The following is a 21,487-nucleotide window of genomic DNA, read 5'->3' as shown; positions in this document are numbered from 1 at the left end:
ACTGTCAGGCAGTGCCTCGACCACACTGTCAGGCTGTGTCTCCACTGCACTGTCATGCAGTGTCTCTACTGTGCTGACAGGCAGTGTCTCTACTGAACTGTCAGGCTGTGTCTCTACAGCACTGTCAGGCAGTGTCTCTAAGGTACTGTCAGGCTGTGTCTCGACTGCACTGTCACGCTGTGTCTCTACAGCACTGTCAGGCAGTGCCTCTACCACACTGTCAGGCTGTGTCTCCACTGCACTGTCAGGCTGTGCTTCTACTGTACTGTCAGGCAGTGTCTCTACTGCACTGTCAGGCAGTGTGTCTCCTGTACTGACAAGCTGTATCTCTACTGCACTGTCAGGCAGTGCCTCTCCTGTACAGTCAGGCAGTACCTCCACTGCACTGTCAGGCTGTGCCTCTACTGTACTGTCATGCTGTGTCTCTACTGTACGGTCAGGCAGTGCCTCCACCGCACTGTCAGGCTTTGTCTCTACTGTACTGTCAGGCAGTGTCTCCACTGCACTGTCACGCAGTGTCTCTACTGTGCTGTCAGGCAGTGGCTCTACTGTACTGTCAGGCTGTGTCTCCACTGCACTGTCAGGCTGTGCTTCTACTGTACTGTCAGGCAGTGTCTCTACTGCACTGTCAGGCAGTGTGTCTACTGTACTGTCAAGCTGTGTCTCTACTGCACTGTCAGGCAGTGTCTCTACTGTACAGTCAGGCAGTACCTCCACTGCACTGTCAGGCAGTAGCTCTGCTGCACTGTCAGGCTGTGCCTCTACTGTACTGTCAGGCTGTGTCTCTACAGCACTGTCAGGCAGTGTCTCTACTGTACGGTCAGGCAGTGCCTCCACCGCACTGTCAGGCTTTGTCTCCACTTTACTGTCAGGCAGTGTCTCCACTGCACTGTCACGCAGTGTCTCTACTGTGCTGTCAGGCAGTGTCTCTACTGAACTGTCAGGCAGTGTCTCTACTGAACTGTCAGGCTGTGTCTCTACAGCACTGTCAGGCAGTGTCTCTAAGGTACTGTCAGGCTGTGTCTCGACTGCACTGTCACGCTGTGTCTCTACAGCACTGTCAGGCAGTGCCTCTACCACACTGTCAGGCTGTGTCTCCACTGCACTGTCAGGCTGTGCATCTACTGTACTGTCAGGCAGTGTCTCTACTGCACTGTCAGGCAGTGTGTCTCCTGTACTGTCAAGCTGTGTCTCCACTGCACTGTCAGGCAGTGCCTCTCCTGTACAGTCAGGCAGTAGCTCTGCTGCACTGTCAGGCTGTGCCTCTACTGTACTGTCAGGCTGTGTCTCTACAGCACTGTCAGGCAGTGTCTCTACTGTACGGTCAGGCAGTGCCTCCACCGCACTGTCAGGCTTTGTCTCCACTTTACTGTCAGGCAGTGTCTCCACTGCACTGTCACGCAGTGTCTCTACTGTGCTGTCAGGCAGTGTCTCTGCAGCACTGTCAGGCTGTGCTTCTACTGTACTGTCAGGCAGTGTATCTACTGCAGTGTCAGGCAGTGTGTCTCCTGTACCGTCAGGCTGTGTCTCTACGGCAGTTCAGGCAGTGTCTCTACTGTACAGTCAGGCAGTACCTCCACTGCACTGTCAGGCTGTGTCTCTACTGCACTGTCAGGCTGTGCTTCTACTGTACTGTCAGGCAGTGTATCTACTGCACTGTCAGGCAGTGTGTCTCCTGTACCGTCAGGCTGTGTCTCTACGGCAGTTCAGGCAGTGTCTCTACTGTACAGTCAGGCAGTACCTCCACTGCACTGTCAGGCAGTGCCTCCACCACACTGTCAGGCAGTGTCTCTACTGCACTGTCAGGCAGTGCCTCCACCACACTGTCAGGCAGTGTCTTTACTGCACTGTCAGGCTGTGTCTCTCCTGCACTGTCAGACAGTGTCTCTACTGTAATAAAAGCAAAATACTGCGGATGCTGGAAATCTGAAACAAAAACAAGAAATGCTGGAATCACTCAGCAGGTCTGGCAGCATCTGTGGAAAGAGAAGCAGAGTTAACGTTTCGGGTCAGTGACCCTTCTTCGGAACAGTTCCGAAGAAGGGTCACTGACCCGAAACGTTAACTCTGCTTCTCTTTCCACAGATGCTGCCAGTGTCTCTACTGTACTATCGTGCTGTGTCTCGACTGCACTGTCAGGCAGTGTCTCTACGGCACTGTCAGGCAGTGCCTCCACTGCACTGTCACGCTGTGTCTCTACTACCCTGTCAGGCAGTGCCTTTACTGCACTGTCAGGCTGTGTCGCTCCTGCACTGTCTGGCACTGTCTCTACTGCACTCTCAGGCAGTGCCACCACCAAACTGTCAGGCTGTGTCTCTACTGCACTGTCAGGCAGAGTCTCCACTGCACTGTCAGGCAGTGCCTCAACCACACTGTCAGGCTGTGTCTATACTGCACTGTCAGGCTGTGCCTCCACCATATTGTCAGGCTGCCTCTACTGCTCTGTCAGACTGTGTCTCTACTGCACTGTCAGGCAGTGTCTCTACTGTGCTGTCAGGCAGCGTCTCTACTGAACTGTCAGGCTGTGTCTCTACAGCACTATCAGGCAGTGTCTCTAATGTACTGTCAGGCTGTGTCTCGACTGCACTGTCACGCTGTGTCTCCACAGCACTGTCAGGCAGTGCCTCGACCACACTGTCAGGCTGTGTCTCCACTGCACTGTCATGCAGTGTCTCTACTGTGCTGACAGGAAGTGTCTCTACTGAACTGTCAGGCTGTGTCTCTACAGCACTGTCAGGCAGTGTCTCTAAGGTACTGTCAGGCTGTGTCTCGACTGCACTGTCACGCTGTGTCTCTACAGCACTGTCAGGCAGTGCCTCTACCACACTGTCAGGCTGTGTCTCCACTGCACTGTCAGGCTGTGCTTCTACTGTACTGTCAGGCAGTGTCTCTACTGCACTGTCAGGCAGTGTGTCTCCTGTACTGACAAGCTGTATCTCTACTGCACTGTCAGGCAGTGCCTCTCCTGTACAGTCAGGCAGTACCTCCACTGCACTGTCAGGCTGTGCCTCTACTGTACTGTCATGCTGTGTCTCTACTGTACGGTCAGGCAGTGCCTCCACCGCACTGTCAGGCTTTGTCTCTACTGTACTGTCAGGCAGTGTCTCCACTGCACTGTCACGCAGTGTCTCTACTGTGCTGTCAGGCAGTGGCTCTACTGTACTGTCAGGCTGTGTCTCCACTGCACTGTCAGGCTGTGCTTCTACTGTACTGTCAGGCAGTGTCTCTACTGCACTGTCAGGCAGTGTGTCTACTGTACTGTCAAGCTGTGTCTCTACTGCACTGTCAGGCAGTGTCTCTACTGTACAGTCAGGCAGTACCTCCACTGCACTGTCAGGCAGTAGCTCTGCTGCACTGTCAGGCTGTGCCTCTACTGTACTGTCAGGCTGTGTCTCTACAGCACTGTCAGGCAGTGTCTCTACTGTACGGTCAGGCAGTGCCTCCACCGCACTGTCAGGCTTTGTCTCCACTTTACTGTCAGGCAGTGTCTCCACTGCACTGTCAGGCAGTGTGTCTCCTGTACTGTCAAGCTGTGTCTCCACTGCACTGTCAGGCAGTGCCTCTCCTGTACAGTCAGGCAGTACCTCCATGCACTGTCAGGATGTGCCTCTACTGTACTGTCATGCTGTGTATCTACTGCACTGTCAGGCAGTGTCTCTAATGTACTGTCAAAATGTGTCTCAACTGCACTGTCACGCTGTGTCTCTACAGCACTGTCAGGCTGTGCTTCTACTGTACTGTCAGGCTGTGTCTCCACTGCACTGTCAGGCTGTGCTTCTACTGCACTGTCAGGCAGTGCCTCTACCGCACAGTCAGGCAGTACCTCCACTGCACTGTCAGGCAGTGGCTCTACTGCACTGTCAGGCTGTGCCTCTTCTGTACTGTCAGGCTGTGTCTCTACTGCACTGTCAGGCAGTGTCTCTACTGTACGGTCAGGCAGTGCCTCCACCGCACTGTCAGGCTTTGTCTCTACTGCACTGTCAGGATATATCTCTACTGCACTGTCAGGCTGTGTCTCTACTGCACTGTCAGGCAGTTCCTCCACCACACTGTCTGGCAGTGCCTCCACCACACTATCAGGCTGTGTCTCCAGTGCAAAGACAGGCTGTGTCTCTTCTGCACTGTCAGGCAGTGTCTCTACTGCACTGTCAGTCAGTGCCTCCACCGCACTGTCAGGCTGTGTCTGTACTACACTGTCAGGCTGTCTCTTTGCTGCACTGTCAGGCACTGCCTCCACCGCACAATCAGGCTGTGTCTCCAGTGCAATGTCAGGCTGTGTCTCTTCTCCACTGTCAGGCAGTGTATCTACTGCACTGTCAGTCAGTGCCTCCACCACACTGTCAGGCTGTGTCTCTACTGCACTGTCAGGCAGTGTCTCTACTGAACTGTCAGGCTGTGTCTCTAATGCCCTGTCAGGCGATGTCTCTACTGCACTGTTAGGCACTGTCTCTGCTGCACTGTCATGCAGTGCCACCACCACACTCTCAGGCTGTGTCACTACTGTACTGTCAGGCAGAGTCTCTACTGCACTGTCAGGCTGTGTCTCTGCTGCACTGTCAGGCAGTGTCTCTACTGTACTGTCAGGCAGTGCCTCCACTGCACTGTCCGGCAGTGCCTCCACCACACAGTCAGGCTGTGTCTCTCCTGCACTGTCTGGCACTGTCTCTACTGCACTGTCAGGCAGTGTCCCTACTTCTCTGTCAGCCTGTGTCTCTTCTGCACTATCAGGCAGTGCCTCTACTGCACTGTCAGGGACTGTCTCTACTGCACTGTCAGGCAGTGCCACCACCACACTTTCTGGCTGTGTCTCTACTGCACTGTCAGGCAGTGTCTCTACTGCACTGTCAGGCTGTGCCTCCACCGCACTGTCAGGCTGTGCCTCCACCGCACTGTCCGGCAGTGCCTCCACCGCACTGTCAGGAGTGCCTCCACTGCACTGTCAGGCAGTGCCTTTACTGCACTGTCAGGCTGTGTCGCTCCTGCACTGTCTGGCACTGTCTCTACTGCACTGTCCGGCAGTGCCTCCACCGCACTGTCAGGAGTGCCTCCACTGCACTGTCAGGCTGTGTATCTACTACACTGTCAGGCTGTGCCTCTACTGCACTGTCAGGCTCTGTCTCTACTGCACTGTCAGGCAGTGTCTCTACTGCACTGTCAGGCTGTGTCTCTGCTGCACTGTCAAGCACTGCCTCCACCACAGTATAAGGCTGTGTCTCCAGTGCAATGTCAGGCAGTGTCTCGACTGCACTTTCAGGCAGTTCCTCCACCACACTGTCTGGCTGTGCCTCCACCGCACTGTCCGGCAGTGCCTCCACCGCACTGTCAGGAGTGCCTCCACTGCACTGTCAGGCTGTGTCTCTACTGCACTGTCAGGCTGTGCCTCTACTGCACTGTCAGGCTCTGTCTCTACTGCACTGTCAGGCAGTGTCTCTACTGCACTGTCAGGCTGTGTCTCTGCTGCACTGTCAGGCTGTGTTTCTACTGCACTGTCAGGCTTTGCCTCTACCGCACTGTCAGGGCGTGTCTCGACTGCACTGTCAGGAAGTGCCTCCAACAAACTGTCAGGCTGTGTCTCTACTGCACTGTCAGGCAGTGTCTCTACTGCACTGTCCGGCAGTGCCTCCACCACACTGTCAGGCTGTGTCTCTCCTGCACTGTCTGGCACTGTCTCTACTGCACTGTCAGGCAGTGCCACCACCATACTGTCAGGCTATCTCTGCTGCTCTGTCAGCCTGTGTCTCCACTCCACTGTCAGGCTGTGTCACTGCTGCACTGTCAGGAGTGCCTCCACTGCACTGTCAGGCTGTGTCTCGACCGCACTGTCAGGCAGTGCCTCCAACATATTGTCAGGCAGTATGACTACTGCACTGTCAGGCTGTGTCTCTACTGCACTGTCAGGCAGTGCCTCCACCATACAGTCAGGCTTTCTCTACTGCTCTGTCAGCCTAAGTCTCTACTGCACTGTCAGGCAGTGCCTCCACCACACTCTCAAGCTGTGTCTCCACTGCACTGTCAGGCAGTGCCTTTACAGCACTGTCAGGCTGTGTCGCTCCTGCACTGTCTGGCACTGTCTCTACTGCACTGTCCGGCAGTGCCTCCACCGCACTGTCAGGAGTGCCTCCACTGCACTGTCAGGCTGTGTCTCTACTACACTGTCAGGCTGTGCCTCTACTGCACTGTCAGGCTCTGTCTCTACTGCACTGTCAGGCTGTGTCTCTACTGCACTGTCAGGCTGTGTCTCTGCTGCACTGTCAAGCACTGCCTCCACCACAGTATAAGGCTGTGTCTCCAGTGCAATGTCAGGCAGTGTCTCTGCTGCACTTTCAGGCAGTTCCTCCATGACACTGTCTGGCTGTGCCTCCACCGCACTGTCCGGCAGTGCCTCCACCGCACTGTCAGGAGTGCCTCCACTGCACTGTCAGGATGTGTCTCTACTGCACTGTCAGGCTGTGCCTCTACTGCACTGTCAGGCTCTGTCTCTACTGCACTGTCAGGCTTTGTCTCTGCTGCACTGTCAGGCTGTGTTTCTACTGCACTGTCAGGCTTTGCCTCTACCGCACTGTCAGGGCGTGTCGCGACTGCACTGTCAGGAAGTGCCTCCAACAAACTGTCAGGCTGTGTCTCTACTGCACTGTCAGGCAGTGTCTCTACTGCACTGTCCGGCAGTGCCTCCACCACACTGTCAGGCTGTGTCTCTCCTGCACTGTCTGGCACTGTCTCTACTGCACTGTCAGGCAGTGCCACCACCATACTGTCAGGCTATCTCTGCTGCTCTGTCAGCCTGTGTCTCTACTCCACTGTCAGGCTGTGTCACTGCTGCACTGTCAGGAGTGCCTCCACTGCACTGTCAGCCTGTGTCTCTACTCCACTGTCAGGCTGTGTCACTGCTGCACTGTCAGGAGTGCCTCCACTGCACTGTCAGGCTGTGTCTCGACCGCACTGTCAGGCAGTGCCTTCAACATATTGTCAGACAGTGTGGCTACTGCACTGTCAGGCTGTGTCTCTACTGCACTGTCAGGAGTGCCTCCACTGCACTGTCAGGCTGTGTCTCGACCGCACTGTCAGGCAGTGCCTCCACCATACTGTCAGGCTTTCTCTACTGCTCTGTCAGCCTAAGTCTCTACTGCACTGTCAGGCAGTGCCTCCACCACACTCTCAGGCTGTGTCTCTACTGCACTGTCAGGCAGAGTCTCTACTGCTCTGTCAGCCTGTGTCTCTACTGCACTGTCTGGCACTGTCTCTTCTGCACTGACAGGCAGTGCATCTACTGCACTGTCAGGGACTGTCTCTACTGCAATGTCAGGCAGTGCCACCACCACACTTTCTGGCTGTGTCTCGACCGCACTGTCAGGCAGTGCCTCCAACATATTGTCAGGCAGTGTGGTTACTGCACTGTCAGGCTGTGTCTCTACTGTGCTGTCAGGCAGTGCCACCACTACACTGTCAGGCTATGGCTCTACTGCACTGTCAGGCAGAGTCTCTACTGCACTGTCAGGCTTTGCCTCTACTGCACTGTCAATGGCGTGTCTAGACTGCACTGTCAGGCTGTGTCTCCACCACACTGTCAGGCTGTGTCTCTGCTGCTCTGTCAGGAAGTGCCTCCACTACACTGTCAGGCTGTGTCTCTGCTGCCCTGTCAGGCAGTATCTCTACTGTACTGTCAGGCAGTGCCTCCACTGCACTGTCCGGCAGTGCCTCCACCACACTGTCAGGCTGTGTCTCTCCTGCACTGTCTGGCACTGTCTCTACTGCACTGTCAGGCAGTGCCACCACTACACTGTCAGGCTGTCTCTGCTGCTCTGTCAGCCTGTGTCTCTACTGCACTGTCAGGCTGTGTCACTGCTGCACTGTCAGGAGTGCCTCCACTGCACTGTCAGGCTGTGTCTCTACTGTGCTGTCAGGCAGTGCCACCACTACACTGTCAGGCTATGGCTCTACTGCACTGTCAAGCAGTGCCTCCACCATACTGTCAGGCTGTCTCTGCTGCTCTGTCAGCCTGTGTCTCTACTGCACTGTCAGGCTGTGTTACTGCTGCACTGTCAGGAGTGCCTCCACTGCACTGTCATGCTGTGCCTCCACCACACTCTCAGGCTGTGTCTCTACTGCACTGTCAGGCAGTGTCTCTACTGCACTGTCAGGCAGTGTCTCTACTGCACTGTCAGGCTGTGCCACTACTGCACTGTCAGGCTGTGCCTCTACTGCACTGTCTGGCAGTGCCTCCACCACACTCTCAGGCTGTGTCTCTACTGCACTGTCAGGCAGTGTCTCTACTGCACTGTCAGGCTGTGCCTCTACTGCACTGTCAGGCTGTGCCTCTACTGCACTGTCTGGCAGTGCCTCCACCACACTTTCAGGCTGTGTCTCTACTGCACTGTCAGGCTGTGTCTCTACTGTCGTGTCAGGCAGTGTCTCTACTGAACTGTCAGGCTGTGTCTCTAATGCCCTGTCAGGCGATGTCTCTACTGCACTGTTAGGCACTGTCTCTGCTGCACTGTCATGCAGTGCCACCACCACACTCTCAGGCTGTGTCACTACTGTACTGTCAGGCAGTGCCTCCACTGCACTGTCCGGCAGTGCCTCCACCACACAGTCAGGCTGTGTCTCTCCTGCACTGTCTGGCACTGTCACTACTGCACTGTCAGGCAGAGCCACCACCACACTGTCAGGCTGTGTCTCTACTGCACTGTCAGGCAGTGCCACCACCATACTGTCAGGCTATCTCTGCTGCTCTGTCGCCTATGTCTCAACTGCACTGTCAGGCAGTGCCTCCACCACATTCTCAGGCTGTGTCTCTACTGCACTGTCAGGCAGTGTCCCTACTGCTCTGTCAGCCTGTGTCTCTTCTGCACTATCAGGCAGAGCCTCTACTGCACTGTCAGGGACTGTCTCTACTGCACTGTCAGGCAGTGCCACCACCATACTTTCTGGCTGTGTCTCTACTGCACTGTCAGGAGTGCCTCCACTGCACTGTCAGGCTGTGTCTCTACTACACTGTCAGGCTGTGTCTCTACTGCACTGTCAGGCTCTGTCTCTACTGCACTGTCAGGCAGTGTCTCTACTGCACTGTCAGGCTGTGTCTCTGCTGCACTGTCAAGCACTGCCTCCACCACAGTATGAGGCTGTGTCTCCAGTGCAATGTCAGGCAGTGTCTCTGCTGCACTTTCAGGCAGTTCCTCCATCACACTGTCTGGCTGTGCCTCCACCGCACTGTCCGGCAGTGCCTCCACCGCACTGTCAGGAGTGCCTCCACTGCACTGTCAGGCTGTGTCTCTACTGCACTGTCAGGCTGTGCCTCTACTGCACTGTCAGGCTCTGTCTCTACTGCACTGTCAGGCTGTGTCTCTGCTGCACTGTCAGGCTGTGTCTCTGCTGCACTGTCAAGCACTGCCTCCACCACAGTATAAGGCTGTGTCTCCAGTGCAATGTCAGGCAGTGTCTCTGCTGCACTTTCAGGCAGTTCCTCCATGACACTGTCTGGCTGTGCCTCCACCGCACTGTCCGGCAGTGCCTCCACCGCACTGTCAGGAGTGCCTCCACTGCACTGTCAGGATGTGTCTCTACTGCACTGTCAGGCTGTGCCTCTACTGCACTGTCAGGCTCTGTCTCTACTGCACTGTCAGGCTTTGTCTCTGCTGCACTGTCAGGCTGTGTTTCTACTGCACTGTCAGGCTTTGCCTCTACCGCACTGTCAGGGCGTGTCGCGACTGCACTGTCAGGAAGTGCCTCCAACAAACTGTCAGGCTGTGTCTCTACTGCACTGTCAGGCAGTGTCTCTACTGCACTGTCCGGCAGTGCCTCCACCACACTGTCAGGCTGTGTCTCTCCTGCACTGTCTGGCACTGTCTCTACTGCACTGTCAGGCAGTGCCACCACCATACTGTCAGGCTATCTCTGCTGCTCTGTCAGCCTGTGTCTCTACTCCACTGTCAGGCTGTGTCACTGCTGCACTGTCAGGAGTGCCTCCACTGCACTGTCAGCCTGTGTCTCTACTCCACTGTCAGGCTGTGTCACTGCTGCACTGTCAGGAGTGCCTCCACTGCACTGTCAGGCTGTGTCTCGACCGCACTGTCAGGCAGTGCCTTCAACATATTGTCAGACAGTGTGGCTACTGCACTGTCAGGCTGTGTCTCTACTGCACTGTCAGGAGTGCCTCCACTGCACTGTCAGGCTGTGTCTCGACCGCACTGTCAGGCAGTGCCTCCACCATACTGTCAGGCTTTCTCTACTGCTCTGTCAGCCTAAGTCTCTACTGCACTGTCAGGCAGTGCCTCCACCACACTCTCAGGCTGTGTCTCTACTGCACTGTCAGGCAGAGTCTCTACTGCTCTGTCAGCCTGTGTCTCTACTGCACTGTCTGGCACTGTCTCTTCTGCACTGACAGGCAGTGCATCTACTGCACTGTCAGGGACTGTCTCTACTGCAATGTCAGGCAGTGCCACCACCACACTTTCTGGCTGTGTCTCGACCGCACTGTCAGGCAGTGCCTCCAACATATTGTCAGGCAGTGTGGTTACTGCACTGTCAGGCTGTGTCTCTACTGTGCTGTCAGGCAGTGCCACCACTACACTGTCAGGCTATGGCTCTACTGCACTGTCAGGCAGAGTCTCTACTGCACTGTCAGGCTTTGCCTCTACTGCACTGTCAATGGCGTGTCTAGACTGCACTGTCAGGCTGTGTCTCCACCACACTGTCAGGCTGTGTCTCTGCTGCTCTGTCAGGAAGTGCCTCCACTACACTGTCAGGCTGTGTCTCTGCTGCCCTGTCAGGCAGTATCTCTACTGTACTGTCAGGCAGTGCCTCCACTGCACTGTCCGGCAGTGCCTCCACCACACTGTCAGGCTGTGTCTCTCCTGCACTGTCTGGCACTGTCTCTACTGCACTGTCAGGCAGTGCCACCACTACACTGTCAGGCTGTCTCTGCTGCTCTGTCAGCCTGTGTCTCTACTGCACTGTCAGGCTGTGTCACTGCTGCACTGTCAGGAGTGCCTCCACTGCACTGTCAGGCTGTGTCTCTACTGTGCTGTCAGGCAGTGCCACCACTACACTGTCAGGCTATGGCTCTACTGCACTGTCAAGCAGTGCCTCCACCATACTGTCAGGCTGTCTCTGCTGCTCTGTCAGCCTGTGTCTCTACTGCACTGTCAGGCTGTGTTACTGCTGCACTGTCAGGAGTGCCTCCACTGCACTGTCATGCTGTGCCTCCACCACACTCTCAGGCTGTGTCTCTACTGCACTGTCAGGCAGTGTCTCTACTGCACTGTCAGGCAGTGTCTCTACTGCACTGTCAGGCTGTGCCACTACTGCACTGTCAGGCTGTGCCTCTACTGCACTGTCTGGCAGTGCCTCCACCACACTCTCAGGCTGTGTCTCTACTGCACTGTCAGGCAGTGTCTCTACTGCACTGTCAGGCTGTGCCTCTACTGCACTGTCAGGCTGTGCCTCTACTGCACTGTCTGGCAGTGCCTCCACCACACTTTCAGGCTGTGTCTCTACTGCACTGTCAGGCTGTGTCTCTACTGTCGTGTCAGGCAGTGTCTCTACTGAACTGTCAGGCTGTGTCTCTAATGCCCTGTCAGGCGATGTCTCTACTGCACTGTTAGGCACTGTCTCTGCTGCACTGTCATGCAGTGCCACCACCACACTCTCAGGCTGTGTCACTACTGTACTGTCAGGCAGTGCCTCCACTGCACTGTCCGGCAGTGCCTCCACCACACAGTCAGGCTGTGTCTCTCCTGCACTGTCTGGCACTGTCACTACTGCACTGTCAGGCAGAGCCACCACCACACTGTCAGGCTGTGTCTCTACTGCACTGTCAGGCAGTGCCACCACCATACTGTCAGGCTATCTCTGCTGCTCTGTCGCCTATGTCTCAACTGCACTGTCAGGCAGTGCCTCCACCACATTCTCAGGCTGTGTCTCTACTGCACTGTCAGGCAGTGTCCCTACTGCTCTGTCAGCCTGTGTCTCTTCTGCACTATCAGGCAGAGCCTCTACTGCACTGTCAGGGACTGTCTCTACTGCACTGTCAGGCAGTGCCACCACCATACTTTCTGGCTGTGTCTCTACTGCACTGTCAGGAGTGCCTCCACTGCACTGTCAGGCTGTGTCTCTACTACACTGTCAGGCTGTGTCTCTACTGCACTGTCAGGCTCTGTCTCTACTGCACTGTCAGGCAGTGTCTCTACTGCACTGTCAGGCTGTGTCTCTGCTGCACTGTCAAGCACTGCCTCCACCACAGTATGAGGCTGTGTCTCCAGTGCAATGTCAGGCAGTGTCTCTGCTGCACTTTCAGGCAGTTCCTCCATCACACTGTCTGGCTGTGCCTCCACCGCACTGTCCGGCAGTGCCTCCACCGCACTGTCAGGAGTGCCTCCACTGCACTGTCAGGCTGTGTCTCTACTGCACTGTCAGGCTGTGCCTCTACTGCACTGTCAGGCTCTGTCTCTACTGCACTGTCAGGCTGTGTCTCTGCTGCACTGTCAGGCTGTGTTTCTACTGCACTGTCAGGCTTTGCCTCTACCGCACTGTCAGGGCGTGTCTCGACTGCACTGTCAGGAAGTGCCTCCAACAAACTGTCAGGCTGTGTCTCTACTGCACTGTCAGGCAGTGTCTCTACTGCACTGTCCGGCAGTGCCTCCACCACACTGTCAGGCTGTGTCTCTCTTGCACTGTCTGGCACTGTCTCTACTGCACTGTCAGGCAGTGCCACCACTAAACTGTCAGGCTGTGTCTCTACTGCACTGTTAGGCAGTGCCACCACCATACTGTCAGGCTATCTCTGCTGCTCTGTCAGCCTGTGTCTCTACTCCACTGTCAGGCTGTGTCACTGCTGCACTGTCAGGAGTGCCTCCACTGCACTGTCAGGCTGTGTCTCGACTGCACTGTCAGGCAGTGCCTCCACCATACTGTCAGGCTTTCTCTACTGCTCTGTCAGCCTAAGTCTCTACTGCACTGTCAGGCAGTGCCTCCAGCACACTCTCAGGCTGTGTCTCTACTGCACTGTCAGGCAGAGTCTCTATTGCTCTGTCAGCCTGTGTCTCTACTGCACTGTCTGGCACTGTCTCTTCTGCACTGACAGGCAGTGCCTCTACTGCACTGTCAGGGACTGTCTCTACTGCAATGTCAGGCAGTGCCACCACCACACTTTCTGGCTGTGTCTCGACCGCACTGTCAGGCAGTGCCTCCAACATATTGTCAGGCAGTGTGGCTACTGCACTGTCAGGCTGTGTCTCTACTGTGCTGTCAGGCAGTGCCACCACTACACTGTCAGGCTATGGCTCTACTGCACTGTGAGGCAGAGTCTCTACTGCACTGTCAGGCTTTGCCTCTACTGCACTGTCAATGGCGTGTCTAGACTGCACTGTCAGGAAGTGTCTCCACCACACTGTCAGGCTGTGTCTCTGCTGCTCTGTCAGGAAGTGCCTCCACTACACTGTCAGGCTGTGTCTCTGCTGCACTGTCAGGCAGTATCTCTACTGTACTGTCAGGCAGTGCCACCACTACACTGTCAGGCTATGGCTCTACTGCACTGTCAGGCAGAGTCTCTACTGCACTGTCAGGCTTTGCCTCTACTGCACTGTCAATGGCGTGTCTAGACTGCACTGTCAGGAAGTGTCTCCACCACACTGTCAGGCTGTGTCTCTGCTGCACTGTCAGGCAGTATCTCTACTGTACTGTCAGGCAGTGCCTCCACTGTACTGTCCGGCGGTGCCTCCACCACACTGTCAGGCTGTGTCTCTCCTGCACTGTCTGGCACTGTCTCTACTGCACTGTCAGGCAGTGCCACCACTACACTGTCAGGCTGTCTCTGCTGCTCTGTCAGCCTGTTTCTCTACTGCACTGTCAGGCTGTGTCTCGACCGCACTGTCAGGCAGTGCCTCCACCATATGGTCAGGCAGTGTGGCGACTGCACTGTCAGGCTGTGTCTCTACTGCACTGTCAGGCAGTGCCTCCACCATACTGTCAGGCTTTCTCTACTGCTCTGTCAGCCTATGTCTCAAATGCACTGTCAGGCAGTGCCTCCACCACACTCTCAGGCTGTGTCTCTACTGCACTGTCAGGCAGTGTCCCTACTGCTATGTCAGCCTGTGTATCTTCTGCACTATCAGGCAGTGCCTCTACTGCACTGTCAGGGACTGTCTCTACTGCACTGTCAGGCAGTGCCTCCACCACACTCTCAGGCTGTGTCTCTACTGCACTGTCAGGCAGTGTCTCTACTGCACTGTCAGGCTGTGCCTCCACCGCACTGTCCGGCAGTGCCTCCACCGCACTGTCAGGAGTGCCTCCACTGCACTGTCAGGCAGTGCCTTTACTGCACTGTCAGGCTGTGTCGCTCCTGCACTGTCTGGCACTGTCTCTACTGCACTGTCCGGCAGTGCCTCCACCGCACTGTCAGGAGTGCCTCCACTGCACTGTCAGGCTGTGTCTCTACTACACTGTCAGGCTGTGTCTCTACTGCACTGTCAGGCTCTGTCTCTACTGCACTGTCAGGCAGTGTCTCTACTGCACTGTCAGGCTGTGTCTCTGCTGCACTGTCAAGCACTGCCTCCACCACAGTATAAGGCTGTGTCTCCAGTGCAATGTCAGGCAGTGTCTCTGCTGCACTTTCAGGCAGTTCCTCCATCACACTGTCTGGCTGTGCCTCCACCGCACTGTCCGGCAGTGCCTCCACCACACTGTCAGGAGTGCCTCCACTGCACTGTCAGGCTGTGTCTCTACTGCACTGTCAGGCTGTGCCTCTACTGCACTGTCAGGCTCTGTCTCTGCTGCACTGTCAGGCTGTGTTTCTACTGCACTGTCAGGCTTTGCCTCTACCGCACTGTCAGGGCGTGTCTCGACTGCACTGTCAGGAAGTGCCTCCAACAAACTGTCAGGCTGTGTCTCTACTGCACTGTCAGGCAGTGTCTCTAGTGCACTGTCCGGCAGTGCCTCCACCACACTGTCAGGCTGTGTCTCTCCTGCACTGTCTGGCACTGTCTCTACTGCACTGTCAGGCAGTGCCACCACTAAACTGTCAGGCTGTGTCTCTACTGCACTGTCAGGCAGTGCCACCACCATACTGTCAGGCTATCTCTGCTGCTCTGTCAGCCTGTGTCTCTACTCCACTGTCAGGCTGTGTCACTGCTGCACTGTCAGGAGTGCCTCCACTGCACTGTCAGGCTGTGTCTCGACCGCACTGTCAGGCAGTGCCTCCAACATATTGTCAGGCAGTGTGGCTACTGCACTGTCAGGCTGTGTCTCTACTGCACTGTCAGGCAGTGCCTCCACCATACTGTCAGGGTTTCTCTACTGCTCTGTCAGCCTAAGTCTCTACTGCACTGTCAGGCAGTGCCTCCAGCACACTCTCAGGCTGTGTCTCTACTGCACTGTCAGGCAGAGTCTCTATTGCTCTGTCAGCCTGTGTCTCTACTGCACTGTCTGGCACTGTCTCTTCTGCACTGACAGGCAGTGCCTCTACTGCACTGTCAGGGACTGTCTCTACTGCAATGTCAGGCAGTGCCACCACCACACTTTCTGGCTGTATCTCGACCGCACTGTCAGGCAGTGCCTCCATAATATTGTCAGGCAGTGTGGCTACTGCACTGTCAGGCTGTGTCTCTATTGTGCTGTCAGGCAGTGCCACCACTACACTGTCAGGCTATGGCTCTACTGCGCTGTCAGGCAGAGTCTCTACTGCACTGTCAGGCTTCGCCTCTACTGCACTGTCAATGGCGTGTCTAGACTGCACTGTCAGGAAGTGTCTCCACCACACTGTCAGGCTGTGTCTCTGCTGCTCTGTCAGGAAGTACCTCCACTACACTGTCAGGCTGTGTCTCTGCTGCACTGTCAGGCAGTATCTCTACTGTACTGTCAGGCAGTGCCTCCACTGCACTGTCCGGCTGTCTCTGCTGCTCTGTCAGCCGGTGTCTCTACTGCACTGTCAGGCTGTGTCTCTACTGCACTGTCAGGCAGTGCCTCCACCATACTGTCAGGCTTTCTCTACTGCTCTGTCAGCCTATGTCTCATATGCACTGTCAGGCAGTGCCTCCACCACACTCTCCGGCTGTGTCTCTACTGCACTGTCAGGCAGTGTCTCTACTGCTCTGTCAGCCTGTGTCTCTACTGCACTGTCCGGCAGTGCCTCCACCGCACTGTCAGGAGTGCCTCCACTGCACTGTCAGGCAGTGCCTTTACTGCACTGTCAGGCTGTGTCGCTCCTGCACTGTCTGGCACTGTCTCTACTGCACTGTCCGGCAGTGCCTCCACCGCACTGTCAGGAGTGCCTCCACTGCACTGTCAGGCTCTGTCTCTACTGCACTGTCAGGCAGTGTCTCTACTGCACTGTCAGGCTGTGTCTCTGCTGCACTGTCAAGCACTGCCTCCACCACAGTATAAGGCTGTGTCTCCAGTGCAATGTCAGGCATGTGTCTCTGCTGCACTTTCAGGCAGTTCCTCCACCACACTGTCTGGCTGTGCCTCCACCGCACTGTCCGGCAGTGCCTCCACCGCACTGTCAGGAGTGCCTCCACTGCACTGTCAGGCTGTGTCTCTACTGCACTGTCAGGCTGTGCCTCTACTGCACTGTCAGGCTCTGTCTCTACTGCACTGTCAGGCAGTGTCTCTACTGCACTGTCAGGCTGTGTCTCTGCTGCACTGTCAGGCTGTGTTTCTACTGCACTGTCAGGCTTTGCCTCTACCGCACTGTCAGGGCGTGTCTCGACTTCACTGTCAGGAAGTGCCTCCAACAAACTGTCAGGCTGTGTCTCCACTGCACTGTCAGGCAGTGCCTCCACCATACTGTCAGGCTATCTCTGCTGCTCTGTCAGCCTGTGTCTCTACTCCACTGTCAGGCTGTGTCTCGACCGCACTGTCAGGCAGTGCCTCCAACATATTGTCAGGCAGTGTGGCTACTGCACTGTCAGGCTGTGTCTCTACTGCACTGTCAGGCAGTGCCTCCACCATACTGTCAGGCTTTCTCTACTGCTCTGTCAGCCTAAGTCTCTACTGCACTGTCAGGCAGTGCCTCCACCACACTCTCAGGCTGTGTCTCTAGTGCACTGTCAGGCAGAGTCTCTACTGCTCTGTCAGCCTGTGTCTCTACTGCACTGTCTGGCACTGTCTCTTCTGCACTGACAGGCAGTGCCTCTACTGCACTGTCAGGGACTGTCTCTTCTGCACTGACAGGCAGTGTCTCTACTCCACTGTCAGGCTGTGTCACTTCTGCACTGTCAGGAGTGCCTCCACTGCACTGTCAGGCTGTGTCTCGACCGCACTGTCAGGCAGTGCCTCCAACATATTGTCAGGCAGTGTGGCTACTGCACTGTCAGGCAGTGCCTCCAACATATTGTCAGGCTGTATGGCTACTGCACTGTCAGGCTGTGTCTCTACTGCACTGTCTGGCACTGTCTCGACTGCACTGTCCGGCAGTGCCTCCACCATACTGTCAGGCTGTCTCTACTGCTCTGTCAGGCTGTGTCTCTACTGCACTGTCTGGCACTGTCTCGAATGCGCTGTCAGGCAGTGCCTCCACTGCACTGTCAGGCAATGCCTCTACGGCACTGTCATGCAGTGCCTCCACCAAACTCTCAGGCTGTGTCTACTGCTCTGTCAGACTATGTCTCTACTACACTGTCAGGCTGTGTCTCTACTGCACTGTCAGGCTGTCTCTACTGCTCTGTCAGCCTGTGTCTCCGCTGCACTGTCAGGAGTGCCTCCACTGCACTCTCAGGCTGTGTCTCTACTGCACTGTCAGGCTGTGTCTCTACTGCACTGTCTGGCACTGTCTCTTCTGCACTGACAGGCAGTGCCTCGACTGCACTGTCAGGGACTGTCTCTACTGCAATGTCAGGCAGTGCCACCACCACACTTTCTGGCTGTGTCTCGACCGCACTGTCAGGCAGTGCCTCCAACATATTGTCAGGCAGTGTGGCTACTGCACTGTCAGGCTGTGTCTCTACTGTGCTGTCAGGCAGTGCCACCACTACACTGTCAGGCTATGGCTCTACTGCACTGTCAGGCAGAGTCTCTAATGCACTGTCAGGCTTTGCCTCTACTGCACTGTCAATGGCGTGTCTAGACTGCACTGTCAGGAAGTGTCTCCACCACACTGTCAGGCTGTGTCTCTGCTGCTCTGTCAGGAAGTGCCTCCACCACACTGTCAGGCTGTGTCTCTGCTGCACTGTCAGGCAGTATCTCTACTGTACTGTCAGGCAGTGCCTCCACTGCACTGTCCGGCGGTGCCTCCACCACACTGTCAGGCTGTGTCTCTCCTGCACTGTCTGGCACTGTCACAACTGCACTGTCAGGCAGTGCCACCACTACACTGTCAGGCTGTCTCTGCTGCTCTGTCAGCCTGTGTCTCTACTGCACTGTCAGGCTGTGTCACTGCTGCACTGTCAGGAGTGCCTCCACTGCACTGTCAGGCTGTGTCTCGACCGCACTGTCAGGCAGTGCCTCCACCATATGGTTAGGCAGTGTGGCGACTGCACTGTCAGGCTGTGTCTCTACTGCACTGTCAGGCAGTGCCTCCACCATACTGTCAGGCTTTCTCTACTGCTCTGTCAGCCTATGTCTCTAATGCACTGTCAGGCAGTGCCTCCACCACACTCTCAGGCTGTGTCTCTACTGCACTGTCAGGCAGTGCCTCCACCACAATCTCAGGCTGTGTCTCTACTGCACTGTCAGGCAGCGTCTCTACTGCTCTGTCAGCCTGTGTCTCTGCTGCACTGTCCGGCAGTGCCTCCAGCGCACTGTCAGGAGTGCCTCCACTGCACTGTCAGGCAGTGCCTTTACTGCACTGTCAGGCTGCGTCGCTCCTGCACTGTCTGGCACTGTCTCTACTGCACTGTCCGGCAGTGCCTCCACCGCACTGTCAGGAGTGCCTCCACTGCACTGTCAGGCTCTGTCTCTACTGCACTGTCAGGCAGTGTCTCTACTGCACTGTCAGGCTGTGTCTCTTCTGCACTGTCAGGCTGTGTTTCTACTGCACTGTCAGGCTTTGCCTCTACCGCACTGTCAGGGCGTGTCTTGACTGCACTGTCAGGAAGTGCCTCCACAACATTGTCAGGCTGTATGGCTACTGCACTGTCAGGCTGTGTCTCTACTGCACTGTCTGGCACTGTCTCGAATGCGCTGTCAGGCAGTGCCTCCACTGCACTGTCAGGCAATGCCTCTACGGCACTGTCATGCAGTGCCTCCACCAAACTCTCAGGCTGTGTCTACTGCTCTGTCAGCCTATGTCTCTACTACACTGTCAGGCTGTCTCTACTGCTCTGATAGCCTGTGTCTCCGCTGCACTGTCAGGAGCGCCTCCACTGCACTCTCAGGCTGTGCCTCGACTGCACTGTCAGGCTGTGTCTCTACTGCACTGTCTGGCACTGTCTCTTCTGCACTGACAGGCAGTGCCTCGACTGCACTGTCAGGGACTGTCTCTACTGCAATGTCAGGCAGTGCCACCACCACACTTTCTGGCTGTGTCTCGACCGCACTGTCAGGCAGTGCCTCCAACATATTGTCAGGCAGTGTGGCTACTGCACTGTCAGGCTGTGTCTCTACTGTGCTGTCAGGCAGTGCCACCACTACACTGTCAGGCTATGGCTCTACTGCACTGTCAGGCAGAGTCTCTACTGCACTGTCAGGCTTTGCCTCTACTGCACTGTCAATGGCGTGTCTAGACTGCACTGTCAGGAAGTGTCTCCACCACACTGTCAGGCTGTGTCTCTGCTGCTCTGTCAGGAAGTGCCTCCACCACACTGTCAGGCTGTGTCTCTGCTGCACTGTCAGGCAGTATCTCTACTGTACTGTCTGGCACTGTCTCCACTGCACTGTCAGGCAGTGCCACCACTACACTGTCAGGCTGTCTCTGCTGCTCTGTCAGCCTGTGTCTCTACTGCACTGTCCGGCAGTGCCTCCAGCGCACTGTCAGGAGTGCCTCCACTGCACTGTCAGGCAGTGCCTTTACTGCACTGTCAGGCTGTGTCGCGCCTGAACTGTCTGGCACTGTCTCTACTGCACTGTCCGGCAGTGCCTCCACCGCACTGTCAGGAGTGCCTCCACTGCACTGTCAGGCTCTGTCTCTACTGCACTGTCAGGCAGTGTCTCTACTGCACTGTCAGGCTGTGTCTCTGCTGCACTGTCAGGCTGTGTTTCTACTGCACTGTCAGGCTTTGCCTCTATCGCACTGTCAGGGCGTGTCTTGACTGCACTGTCAGGAAGTGCCTCCAACAAACTGTCAGGCTGTGTCTCTACTGCACTGTCAGGCAGTGTCTCTACTGCACTGTCCGGCAGTGCCTCCACCACACTGTCAGGCTGTGTCTCTCCTGCACTGTCTGGCACTGTCTCTACTGCACTGTCAGGCAGTGCCACCATTAAACTGTCAGGCTGTGTCTCTACTGCACTGTCAGGCAGTGCCTCCACCATACTGTCAGGCTATCTCTGCTGCTCTGTCAGCCTGTGTGTCTACTCCACTGTCAGGCTGTGTCACTGCTGCACTGTCAGGAGTGCCTCCACTGCACTGTCAGGCTGTGTCTCTACTGCACTGTCAGGCAGTGTCTCTACTGCACTGTCCGGCAGTGCCTCCACCACACTGTCAGGCTGTGTCTCTCCTGCACTGTCTGGCACTGTCTCTACTGCACTGTCAGGCAGTGCCACCATTAAACTGTCAGGCTGTGTCTCTACTGCACTCTCAGGCAGTGCCTCCACCATACTGTCAGGCTATCTCTGCTGCTCTGTCAGCCTGTGTGTCTACTCCACTGTCAGGCTGTGTCACTGCTGCACTGTCAGGAGTGCCTCCACTGCACTGTCAGGCTGTGTCTCGATCGCACTGTCAGGCAGTGCCTCCAACATATTGTCAGGCAGTGTGGCTACTGCACTGCCAGGCTATGTCTCTACTGCACTGTCAGGCAGTGCCTCCACCATACTGTCAGGCTTTCTCTACTGCTCTGTCAGCCTAAGTCTCTAGTGCACTGTCAGGCAGAGTCTCTACTGCTCTGTCAGCCTGTGTCTCTACTGCACTGTCTGGCACTGTCTCTTCTGCACTGACAGGCAGTGCCTCTACTGCACTGTCAGGGACTGTCTCTACTGCAATGTCAGGCAGTGCCACCACCACACTTTCTGGCTGTGTCTCAACCGCACTGTCAGGCAGTGCCTCCAACATATTGTCAGGCAGTGTGGCTACTGCACTGTCAGGCTGTGTCTCTACTGCACTGTCTGGCACTGTCTCTTCTGCACTGTCAGGCAGTGTCTCTACTCCACTGTCAGGCTGTGTCACTTCTGCACTGTCAGGAGTGCCTCCACTGCACTGTCAGGCTGTGTCTCGACCGCACTGTCAGGCAGTGCCTCCAACATATTGTCAGGCAGTGTGGCTACTGCACTGTCAGGCAGTGCCTCCAACATATTGTCAGGCAGTGTGGCTACTGCACTGTCAGGCAGTGCCTCCACATATTGTCAGGCTGTATGGCTACTGCACTGTCAGGCTGTGTCTCCACTGCACTGTCTGGCACTGTCTCGA

General features: G+C 56.0%; 1 protein-coding gene across 1 annotated transcript in view; it reads right to left on the bottom strand.

Annotated features, from left to right (window-relative positions):
- Positions 1 to 3,590, bottom strand: part of LOC137347982 (fap1 adhesin-like) — a 54,333-nt gene extending 50,743 nt beyond the window's left edge. The window contains exon 1 of the mRNA XM_068013053.1: positions 2,985 to 3,590. Within this exon, the coding sequence (XP_067869154.1) occupies positions 2,985 to 3,590 (606 nt within the window). The remainder of the gene's footprint in view (positions 1 to 2,984) is intronic.
- Positions 3,591 to 21,487: the final 17,897 nt, after the last annotated feature.

The sequence above is a fragment of the Heterodontus francisci genome, chromosome 33, assembly GCF_036365525.1.
Source record: "Heterodontus francisci isolate sHetFra1 chromosome 33, sHetFra1.hap1, whole genome shotgun sequence".
NCBI lineage: Eukaryota > Metazoa > Chordata > Chondrichthyes > Heterodontiformes > Heterodontidae > Heterodontus > Heterodontus francisci.
This window is presented reverse-complemented; position numbering and strand designations above follow the sequence as displayed.